Below are 10,366 nucleotides of genomic sequence, written 5' to 3'. Positions count from 1 at the left end.
CAGTTTAAACTGATGGGGGGGATGATGGGCGGCTCCAAAGTCGGAACATTGTACTTTAAGAAATGGCTAATGAGCTTAGCAATCCATGTGTGTGAAAGCTGTTGTTCCAGGCACTGAAGGGGGACCCCCCCCCGACTCCGGAGACCACGAGCAGGTGCACCTGTGGGCCCCAGGAGGCCCGCAAGCCAGCATGCTGCTGTCCGAGCCGCCGTGTGCCAGGACGAGACGCCCGCCGCCCAGGACACAGATGGAGACCCCCCGGGTGAGCACGCTGCGGGTTTTAGACCCAGTGAACTTCTCCTGGAATTCCACAGCCCTGACCTACGCCTTGTTCTCCCTATAAAAAAGGACCATTTTCAAACGGAATTTAACATGGTCTGCTAGGGTACAAACCCTCTGGCCACCTGATTCAAGTGCCCATGAAGATTCAAAAAAACAACAACAAAAACAAACAAACAAACAAAAAAACCCCCACAAAACCCCAAACTCAAAAAGCCAGATTCAGATGGAGTGGGCGGCGGCCCTCCCGGGAGCCTGAGAAGGGGGCGGGGCCACACGGGGCTGGCTCACACACCCCTTCACTCTGCCAGGTTCGGGAGGCTGAGGCGGAGGGCCTGCAGAAAAACGTCTCGGGGCAGGCACTGACCAAAGAGGAAAACCTCCGGGTCCCTCGGAGTACGTCAACCAAAGAGGGCGCCAGGTTTTTAAAAGCCACGTGGGGGAAACCTTGGGACAGAGATGACATGTATCGCACTCGCAACTCAGCTTCAGGTGAGGGCGTCACCATGGCGATCAGTAAACCAACCCGACACCTGGCCAGAAGGTAAGCTGTTTATTCTTTTAAAAGTGTCAGACTATTTTACAAGCTACTACATCTAAGAGAACCTGAATGCATTTACATTTTCTAAAAATAGGTCGTCTCTGTGAAAGCGACCCCAGTTGATCCGATCTGCGGAAACCCATGGAAGCCGGGATGGTCCGCTGGTCCGGGGGCTCCCTCCGCAGGCGCTGCAGCCCCGCCGCTCACTGCAGGGGGAGGACGGCCGGCGGCTCCAGCAGGGACACGTGCAGGTACCTGCAACGGGACCCCGGGCGGCTGAGCGCGAGCCCAGACTCCGGTTCCCTGAAAGCCAGGTGAGGCCACAGGAAACGCTCTATGAGATTCCACAGAAGGAAGGAAAGGAGCCCTGGCTGGGGTGGCTCAGTGGACAGAGCACCGGCCTGCGGACCACAGGGTCCCTGGTTCGATTCCCAGTCAGGGCACAGGCCTGGGTTGCGTGCCGGGTCCCCAGTAGGGGGCGTGAGAGAGGCAACCACACATTGATGTTTCTCTCCTTCTTTCTCCCTCCCTTCCCCTCTGTCTAAAAATAAATAAATCTTAAAACCAAAAAAAAAAAAAAAAAGAAAGAAAGAAAGAAAGAAAGAAAAAAGGAGGACAGCCGACTGTGTGTACTAGAAGCTGACAAATGACCAGTCTGGGTCCCTCCAGACTGATGGTGTTGATCTAACTTGCAACCTTACTTCTGCAGCCTCGCCCCAGGTGCAATGTGCCCTAGTTTTGATTCCGACGTTGCCGCGACCTGTTAAAGCTTCAGGGCTTTGGACAGCCAGCCCTGGGGAGAGGGCGCCGGGCGCTTACTTGGAGGCCTTGTACTTCTCCCGGACGGCTTGCTGGGGCCGGCGCGGCGCGTCCAGGCAGGCCCTGTGCAGCTCGCTCAGGCAGGGCCCGATCTCGCTCAGCGAGTAGCCCGTGAAGGCGGCCAGGGTCTCCGGCTGGCGGGGACAAAAGAACAAAACCGCATCCATCACGCACCTTCCCGGGGCACAGGGAGTCTGAGGACCAAACGGTGAAACAGAGGGAGTTAACCACGTACTGTCCACACTCACGCCCAAAGGAACCGTAATCCCTCTTTGGACGCGTTAGCCACAAAACCTTAGACAGCGCGGCCCGAGCTCTGAGCGCGCTCGCGCTGCGCTGTACTGACCTGCACGCCCGGTTCACACAGAACACGGAAGGTTCTCTGCTGAGTGCAGAACGAGAGACAGTGTTCTGGAAAATAAAGGCAGGCACCCCGCTTCTCTCGGCGCGAGAGAGAACCTTCAGGACCGAACCGAGGGGCCCGTGTGCAGTCCCGCCACCGTCTTGGGCCGAGAGATTCTCTCCTGCCAGGATCCCGCCCTCCGGCCACCCCAGCGGAGCCAGGCTGTCCGCCGCTTTGAGGGGGAAGTCAGCAGCTTTCCCGGGCCGGGGCCGGAGCCGGGGCCGCTGCTTCCGCTGCAGGAACAGGCCCTCCCTGCCTGAGAGCAGCACCAGGCCGCCAGACCCGCTCCCACCCAGCGGGCGCGCCCACGTGCCACCTCCTGGACTCCCCGCGCCTGCCCTCTGCGCAGAGCGAGCCACCGGCCCAGGCCACACCGGCCGTGGTCCTCGGCCAGCGAGACCCAGGAGGCCGGCCCACCCTAAGCCCCGGGTGGTACCCGGGGGGTTTCACAGAGGCCTTGAACTTCACCTAGAGAAACGGCGTCGGAGGCTCACCCAGAAGTGCCTGTTGACGGTGTAGTTCGCCAGGCAGTAGGCCGCCGCCGCGATCAGGGAAGGCAGGTACTTCAGGAACGGGTCGGCCTCGAGCAGACTCAGCTCTGCGACGTACTGGGGACGGGAGGGGAGAGCCGCGCTGGGCGGGGACCGGGAGGCACTGCGGCCACGAGCCAACGGGAAAACCTCAGGGGGCGAAGGGCCCTACTTCCGTCCAGCCTGCATCACTGGGTGCGCAGCTGACAGTCACTCACAGCTGTTCACGCGGCCGGCGACCGCCGGGCCTGCCCACAGCCAGGACAACACGTACACGGTCACGGATCTCAGCGCACACGCACTTGGCCCGAGCACACGGCGTGTGGACGGGTGGCTTATCTCACGCTGGCAGTGCAGGTGCACCACTCTGGCCACGGGGGCGGAGCTACAGACGTCAGCCAAGGGCACCCTAGGGCCGCATTACAGCTGCGGGTTCACCGGGCAGCGACACGCGGCCCAGAGGCGAGAAGAGCACCAGCGGGGCTGTGTCCGGTTAGAGGAAACACGCTGGGAAACGCAGGTGGACTTCCTTATCACCGCTGGCACGGCGCGGAGGTACCGGACAGACCGCACCACGGTGGCAGAAGCCACGCCTTCCCAAGCGATGCTTCGGTGCCGTGGGCTGTTCTGTGGCTCCGGGTGACCGAGTGGGGCCGCCTCACCTCACGTGTCAGGAGGGGTCAGGGCCAGATCTGATCACATTTACTCTGTTCCTACTCTGCACACCTCCGAGGTGTGGCTCGCACGTGCTCTGCACCCAACGGGGGAACCGTCTCCAAGTCGGGGCTCGGGGATTAGACAAGCCGTGACCACCAAATCAGGGTTGCTAGGGGCGTCGTGTGACCACAGGCCATGTTCTTACAGTCGGTTCTCTCCCACCACCAGGAAGTTCTGCTGGGCCCACGACAAACCACAAACCCCCCCCGAAAAGGCAGGAGGAGCCGAAGGATGGCCGGGAAGCCCACCCCCCACCCGGACGTGGGGCCCACGCCCCGGGCCGACCCGCGCGGCGCACCTTGGCCAGGTTCTCGGTCCTGCCGCACACCCCCTGCCGCCGCAGGTACTGCAGCAGGAACTGGTGGGCGGTGGGCACGGTCAGGTCGAAGGCCAGCACCTTCAGGAGCAGGTGCTCCATCCTCAGCAGCTGCCGCTTCGTGTACGTGTCGTCTGTTATGTAGACGAACTCGTCCACCTCGGGCGGGTAGATCTCTTCGTACTTCCTGCGGAGGGAAGGCCGAGAGCCTGCGGCGGTCACGCGGGAACCTGCGGCCGTGTCCCAAGCCGTCACCCCTGCATCACCTGGCTGCCACCGCAGCTGGGGACGCACAAACTGGGGCGGGGCTGGGAGAGGACCGGGGACTTGTTTCCGGAACGAGAACATGCGTGCTACAAACACGTGTTGTACCACCGGCTAGGGACAGCGACAGAAACCCCTTCTTCCAACCAGGAGTCTCAGGTCTGGCCTCTCCTAACTCAGACCCTCTTGTGGGAAAGGATGCCACGTGGACCACGTGGCAGGAAAAAAATCCCTTAAGTCTTAGATTAAAAAAAAAATAGATCGTGTTTGGCTTTCTCTACTGAACTAGCAAGTGACGCTGTTCATCCAGGAGAACGACAATCATGAAATCTCACAGTTACCAGTTCTTTGCTTTTACTTTTACTTCTCCTTTCTGCAGGGAAACCCCGGGCGTGTTTTTAGGCAAGTCAATAACTAGAACATCTGAGGCCAGAGGAACAGGAAGGAAACTACTGTCACCAGCAGGTCACTCGCTCGAGGCAGCCCGGCCACTGCGCACCCTTCCCACACCGGTAGGTGTCCCCAACGCCCGATGGCAGGGGGGACAAGCTCGGACAGGGAGCTCACTGCAACCACACAGACCGCGGAGTGACGGCCGAAAGGCAGCCTGCATGGCGGCTGCGGTCAGGGAGCTGCACTGGTCACTGCGCGTCAGAGGCGTGTGGCTGAGGAATGAGCGTCCGGTGAGACTCAGTGTCTCGGTCAACACGACCAAGCTAGGACCGTCTGTCAGGGGGCGTGGCGAGGTCTGCATGACAAAGCCCGGCCTGTCTCAGGGAGTGGGAGTGGGCCCTGCGTCTCAGAGAGTGGAGAGTGGGCCCTGCGCTCGGGAGGGCGGGGACACCTGCCGTCGGTCGCCCAAGCCACAGGTCACTTACGCGGCCAGGAGGATGGCCGCCGTCCCCACGAGCTGCAGCTTGCCTCTCAGGACAGACATGCAGGACAGGAAGCGGTCCAGGAAGTTGACGGCCAGGTAGAGGGTCTCGGCGCGCAGCTGGTACTCCTCGGCCACCTCCACCAGCCAGTCCACCAGGATGCGGCGCATGCCGTCCGTGATGTCGGGCTGCTTCCGCAGGTAGTGCGCCTTGGGCCGGTGCCGCGTCTGTGGGGCGGGGGTGGGGGGGCATTTCAGAGCTCAGGCCGGGGCTCCGGCAGACGGGTCACACGTCACAGGACACCTGCCGTGTCGCCATCTCGGGGGCAGGGGGCAGCAGGGGACTACCGGGCCCAGGGCCAAGGTCATCTTTACGAGGGCACCGAGGAGGGTGTGAGCTCCGGCTCTGGACCGTGCTGGGTGATGAACAGCCTGAGGGTGTTGGGGGGGGACACGGTGACACGGACGGCCCCCCAGAGCGGGCACGCAGGGCACAAGCCCGCCCAGCGCCTGCTGCTCGCCCGACAACCAGCATCGTCAGGATACACTCGTGCGCCCTGAGCGAGCCTCTCCTGCACGCGTGGGCGGGCGTCTGCAGCCGCCTCCTGCTAGGTGCCAGGCGGCCGGAAACGGGGGTGGGACTGGGGGGCGCCCACCTCAGCCTCTCGCAGGTACTGGTGGATCTCCTCCGCGTACTCCGCCACGCTGATCACGTCGGCGCCCCAGTCGGACGCCGCCTCGGCCGGGGAGTGGAGCGCGGCGTCCACCAGCATGGGGGACACTGCGGGGAGGGGCAGCTCGCAGACGGTCTCGGCCCACCACCGACCGAGCCCCCCCCGCGGGCCGCCGTGGGCGCCGGCACCGCTCTCCGGCTGGGGCCGTGCAGCCGCACCCCCGCTGACGGCCGCAGGGACCTGTCCCCACCCCCACCTGCCCGCCGCAGGCGGCCAGCTCACCGGCGCTGAAGTCCAGCAGGAAGTGCAGGTCTGACTTCAGTGCGCTGGTGTCCACCTCGTACGTGTCCCCAGAGGCCGCCCCGTCGCTGCCAGTGCCGCCGGGGCCGTCCTCCGGCTCGGCCATGTGGACGTCGAACCCCGCCCTGGCCGGGACGTGGGCCCCGCAGGCGGCCTGGGCTTTCGGTGCGGCCGCGGGGAAGGCATTCTCCGACCCCGAGAAGTACCTCACCGTGGGGATCCCCTGGAAAGGGATTGCGCGTCTTGTTAGAGGTCCCCCGGCCCCCTGAGACCAGCAGGCGGCATGACCCTGTGTGCCTGTGACCCAGCGGGCTGGGGGGCCGGGAGGGGCCCCAGGTCGAAAGGCCTGTGTCTGCCATGCGGGGTCAGACCGCGGGGCTTCCCAGGGGTCGTGAGTGGGGGCCTTCTGCGCTGTCTCTGTCTGCGTGCGGCGTCTGGGAGAAGAGCCGTCTGAACTCCGTCATCTTCCTCACACTGTCTGTCACCAAAGGGGACTCGGGGCCAGAGAGAAGGACGCTCTGACTCCTTCCCATGACGACACGGGCCCCACGCGGGAGGGGCTGCAGTGGACTTCCGGGCCTGCGTGGCTCCGGGGCTCCATGGGCGCCCACCCAGCTCAGCCCAGACACATGGCTGCCACCCCATAGTCCTCCTCCGTACGTGGCGGCCTCTCGGTCGGCAGCCCCTGCAGAGCTCCCAGGGCACACCCAGTTGTGGAGAAACAAGGCGACTCTAGGAGCTCGGAAGACTACAGTCTCTCGGCACAGCGGCTTTCTGAGTGACAGGACGCTGAGACCCCCGGGAAACCTGATCCCGTCCAGCGGGCGAGTGAGCGCGTCCCCCTTTCCTTGACTCCTGCAGCACCCACGACGGAGACCAGGGGTGCGTGTGCCCCTCTGGGAACGAGCGTGGTGTATCTCACACTCACACACACATTTCGCACCCCGGGGTGAGGCACGTGGGAGGGACCGCAGGACAGCGGGGCCCGCGCAGGAGGGCGAGCCTCAGGAATCCACGTGGCGGGGGTGCGCAGCTGGGTCTGCCTGCCGTGTTCCCGTTTCACCGTGTGCGACTACTCTCTGTGCCTACCGCTGAGACTCTTTCTCGGTGACGGGTCCCCACAGCTTTTCCTGCGCACCGGCAGGTTCAACGTGCGGCCGGTGTCTACTCCGGTAGGAAGAGGGCTCTCCCTGGCGGCACTGGAAACCTCACAAAACCTCACAAGCTGCTATAACCAGATGCTCCCGACTCCACGTCACGGCCAAGGCCGCCTTCTGCTGCCTCGGCGCGTGTGCGCGTGGGTGGGGGCGTGCACTCCTCGCACGCTCACTGAGCGTCCGCCAGGCGCCAGACGCCGCTCCAGGTGCCCCGAAGTTCGCAGCGAACGGAGCGTTCCAGAAGAACGGCCCTGGTGGCATGCCTGTTCTAGTGGGGGGAGGGGAGACCCCGTGGGTCAGGGAGTGGGAAGTGCCTTGGCGCAGAGTAACGCCGGGAGAAGACCGCCCGGCTGCTGTAAACAGCGTGGCCGGGGAGCGCCCCGGTGAGGAAGACTCTCGAGGAAGGCTCGGTTGGGCGGAGGCCTGGACAAGCCAAGGGGCCCAGGCACTTGGGCCGCCGAGGGGACAGCCTGGGCCGGGCCGGGCCGGGCGGGCGCCCTAATGTGCGAGGGGATTTGCCTCCGGGACTCGGCAGGGAGCGGGCGGCGCAGAGTGGGACGGGGCGCAGAGTTGGACGGGAAGCCAGGAGGAAGAGAGACGCCAGGCCTCGCGGCCAGTAAGCCGGGCGAGATGAGGCGGTGGGACGTGCCGTGCCCGGGGCGGCCACCGCGGGGCTTTGAGCCAGCGCGGCCGGAGTGGGGGCGAGGAAGGGGCCTCCCTGTACGCCGCACACGGCAGAGCTGGCAGGGTTTCTCCGGCACGGTGGACGAGCGGCGGGAGGAAGGAGGGTTGAGGACGACGCAGAGCCCTCTGGGCTGCACAGCAGGAGGGACGGATGCTCCGTGGCCTGGGAGGAATGGACCGGGGCGGGCCTCGCACGAGTTTGAGATGCCGTTTGCACGAGCCAAAGCTCCAAGCGCAGCTGTCACGTAGGATGCAGAGTGTGTGCACGCGTGCGGGAGAGCCGAGCGGTCCCGGTCCCGGCAAGAGACGAGAGTGCGAGCCAGCCGCAGATGGGTGGTGTCTCAGGCTCAGAGCCTGGAAGAGATCGCGGAGGGAGGGAGGGAGGCAGGCGGTGCAAACTCAGACCACATGCCGGGCCCCGGAGCGCTCCAACTTCCAGGGGCTGGGCAAGGAAGAACCGGGATCGGCAGCAGGGGTGGCCGGCGAGCCACGGGGGAAAGCCCGGACAGAGTGCTGTGCTGCAGGCTGGGCCGGAGGAAAACTGTTTCTAGAAGTGAAAAACGATCCATCGCGTCAAAAGGGAACTGGAGAAGAACGAGAGACAGAGAAGATTCTCGCAACAAACACCAGCACGCTCCCCTGGGCCAGGCCCCGGTCAGAGCCCCGGGAGCCCGGCAGCGACCCTGCCATCCCGAATCTTCATCCCGGTGGCCCTTATAATCTAGCGGGATAAACTACGCCCGAAGAAATAGTGCTGCAAAGAGACAGACACGGCAGAGAGCTTCGTAGTTGGAAGATTTTTCAGATGGAAAAGTTGCATTTATGTACGCTTATGGGTTTGACCCCGTAAAGAAGAGAAAACTGGGGAGAGAAAAAAAGAGTCGATTAACATCCCTGAAGAGGCAAGAGGGCGTAAGGCGTTCGCACTGGGAGGGGTTCGCCTCGTGTAAGAGCAGGGACCTGGGTCGCGCTGCGGGGTGGGCATGAGGCGTATGTGGCACCTGGGAGCACGTGGGCATCCTCTTCCGGTTGCTTTTATGTTTTTAGGAAATTAGGGCACAAAGCCTTCGACCGAGGTGGGGGTGGAGGCGGGGGTCGTGGTGGGTCAGAGAGAGGAGCGGAGGTGCAAGGCAGGTTCCTACGACGGCGGCTGCGGAGGAATCGGGCGGGCAGCACGGAGGTCAGACCCGTCGGCGAAGGCGCCGCCGCCGCTGGCTCCCATGAGCCAGGTTTAAAGAAGTGCATGCGTCTGCCGCTCCGTAAACGACATTCGCTAAAAACAACCTCACTCCGCTTTTCCCAGAGCCTTCCACAGAACACGCTGGGCATTTTTCTCCCACTAATCACATGCCCCCAAAAGGCCCGAGGGGCCAGCTGACTGAGTAGGTGAGGGGCTTCTTTCCAACGGGCCCTCCTCCAGTGTGCTCCCGCCCCCACCTCCCGGGCCTTTCCGAAGCCCCTTAGATTCCCTCACCCACGAAATGGAAAGGAGACCCGCCCGCCCGCTCCGCTGGACGATATCACCAGCTTCATTCCATACAAACGTGCCACACAGGCTTTCAGACGCACTGGTATCAGGAAGTAAACTGGTAAACAGGCTTGGGGAAGCTTTTTTTTTTTTAAACCTCAAAATCCATTCTGAGGCATCCACACTCCTCATCCGCATTTCAATGTCTGAATTTAATTTCAACCTGTTAAGGGATCCGTTAAGCAATGTCTAATGGCCAGTCGTCTGTTTGCCCAGCTGCCCTTTGTCGGTAGTGGGGAGAGTCTGCTTTCCAATCACGTTCGGAAATAACCTAGTCCAGACCGACCCAATCCCGACCGGACGCTCTCCCCAATCATCTCCGCAAAGGCCGCCCTGGATAGCTGTGGGGTGGTCTGCACCCGGCTCTGACCTGCAGTAACCCCGGCTCTACAGTTTATTGGAGGGCATTCACATTTCCTTTTAGCTTCATCCAACGTATTCACTATTTCTAGCTGGAAAGGGGACCCAACAAGATGATCTTAAACTGCTGTGTCCCAACAGTCCCGACCCCAGGGCTGGAATTCTCCGGGGGAGTTTGTAGGCGGAACTGCAAGCGAAGCCCATTTCCCGCCGCCACAGGAGAGCCCTTCCCCGCCAGCAGCGTCCCAGCGCTGCTGCGTCCTTACCTGGCCGCTCCGGTACTGCACATTCTCGGTCAGCACCCCTAGCACTGTCCTTTGCGGGGGGTCCTGGCCGAGCTGGGCTCTGGTCGCCATCTGACAGGCATCGGGACCTCGGGACACCGGAGCCAGGACTACGCCGCTCTTGGAGCTGCTGAGATGCATCGCCTCGGCCTCGACTGGCTGCCGTCGGCAGGGAAGGAGAAACGCAAAGTCGGGTGAGCCAACCCCTTCCACCGGAGGCTCCCAGGGATTGGCTAATCTCCAGGAAGGGGCGCACCCGGACACGTGATCTTCCCGGCAATTGTTAGGGCCCAAAGGGCCTGGGCCTTGGGGCGCCCGCGATCGACGCTGCTTTGCCCTTATAACAGCGACTTGAGTCGGCCCACGCTTCTTCCAAGACCTGGTAGAGGCCGCAAGGCGCGGGCAGCCTGACAAACCTCCAAGCCGGGATACCAGGGCCCCACTTTTCTTGGGGGTCTAAACCTACAGCCCTAGTCTTTTCCGCTGCAAGGCTAGCCCCCCCGCCCCGCCCGCAGGGGAAAGACCGCGGATACTTCACTGCGGGAAAGAACGTCCCCTTCCCAAGGGCCAAGCAGGGGTCGTCCTCCAGACGGAAGGCCCCACCTCGGGCGTCGCTCCGCTCCGCCTTTGGTCTAA

At 63.2% G+C, this 10,366-nt stretch overlaps 1 protein-coding gene across 1 annotated transcript; it reads right to left on the bottom strand.

Annotated features, from left to right (window-relative positions):
- Positions 1–839: 839 nt before the first annotated feature.
- CCNA1 (cyclin A1) lies at positions 840–9,892 on the bottom strand. Its single transcript, XM_045839166.1, has 8 exons — positions 9,713–9,892; positions 5,700–5,940; positions 5,400–5,524; positions 4,748–4,971; positions 3,588–3,792; positions 2,537–2,650; positions 1,640–1,773; positions 840–1,075 (listed from the first exon to the last, which is right to left on the bottom strand). Exons 1-8 carry the CDS (start codon positions 9,869–9,871, stop codon positions 1,024–1,026), a joined length of 1,254 nt encoding a protein of 417 aa, XP_045695122.1. The 5' UTR covers positions 9,872–9,892; the 3' UTR covers positions 840–1,023.
- Between the last annotated feature and the right edge of the window lie 474 nt (positions 9,893–10,366).

This window comes from Phyllostomus hastatus, unplaced genomic scaffold (assembly GCF_019186645.2).
Source record: "Phyllostomus hastatus isolate PE091 unplaced genomic scaffold, TTU_PhHast_1.1 phas_contig_29, whole genome shotgun sequence".
Classification (NCBI taxonomy): Eukaryota; Metazoa; Chordata; class Mammalia; order Chiroptera; family Phyllostomidae; genus Phyllostomus; species Phyllostomus hastatus.
The sequence above is the reverse complement of the archived record's forward strand: the minus strand, read 5'-3'. Positions and strand labels throughout refer to the sequence as shown.

Bases quoted from the DNA above. Each gene is read 5' to 3' on its own strand.
- CCNA1 (XM_045839166.1), bottom strand. From the start codon at position 9,871: ATGCATCTCAGCAGCTCCAAGAGCGGCGTAGTCCTGGCTCCGGTGTCC. The intron at 4,972-5,399 runs GTGGGCGCCCCC...CCCGCCCCACAG, and splicing joins AGTACCTGCGAGAGGCTGAG to ACGCGGCACCGGCCCAAGGC. The intron at 2,651-3,587 runs GTGCGCCGCGCG...TCCCGTCCCCAG, and splicing joins GGACCGAGAACCTGGCCAAG to TACGTCGCAGAGCTGAGTCT.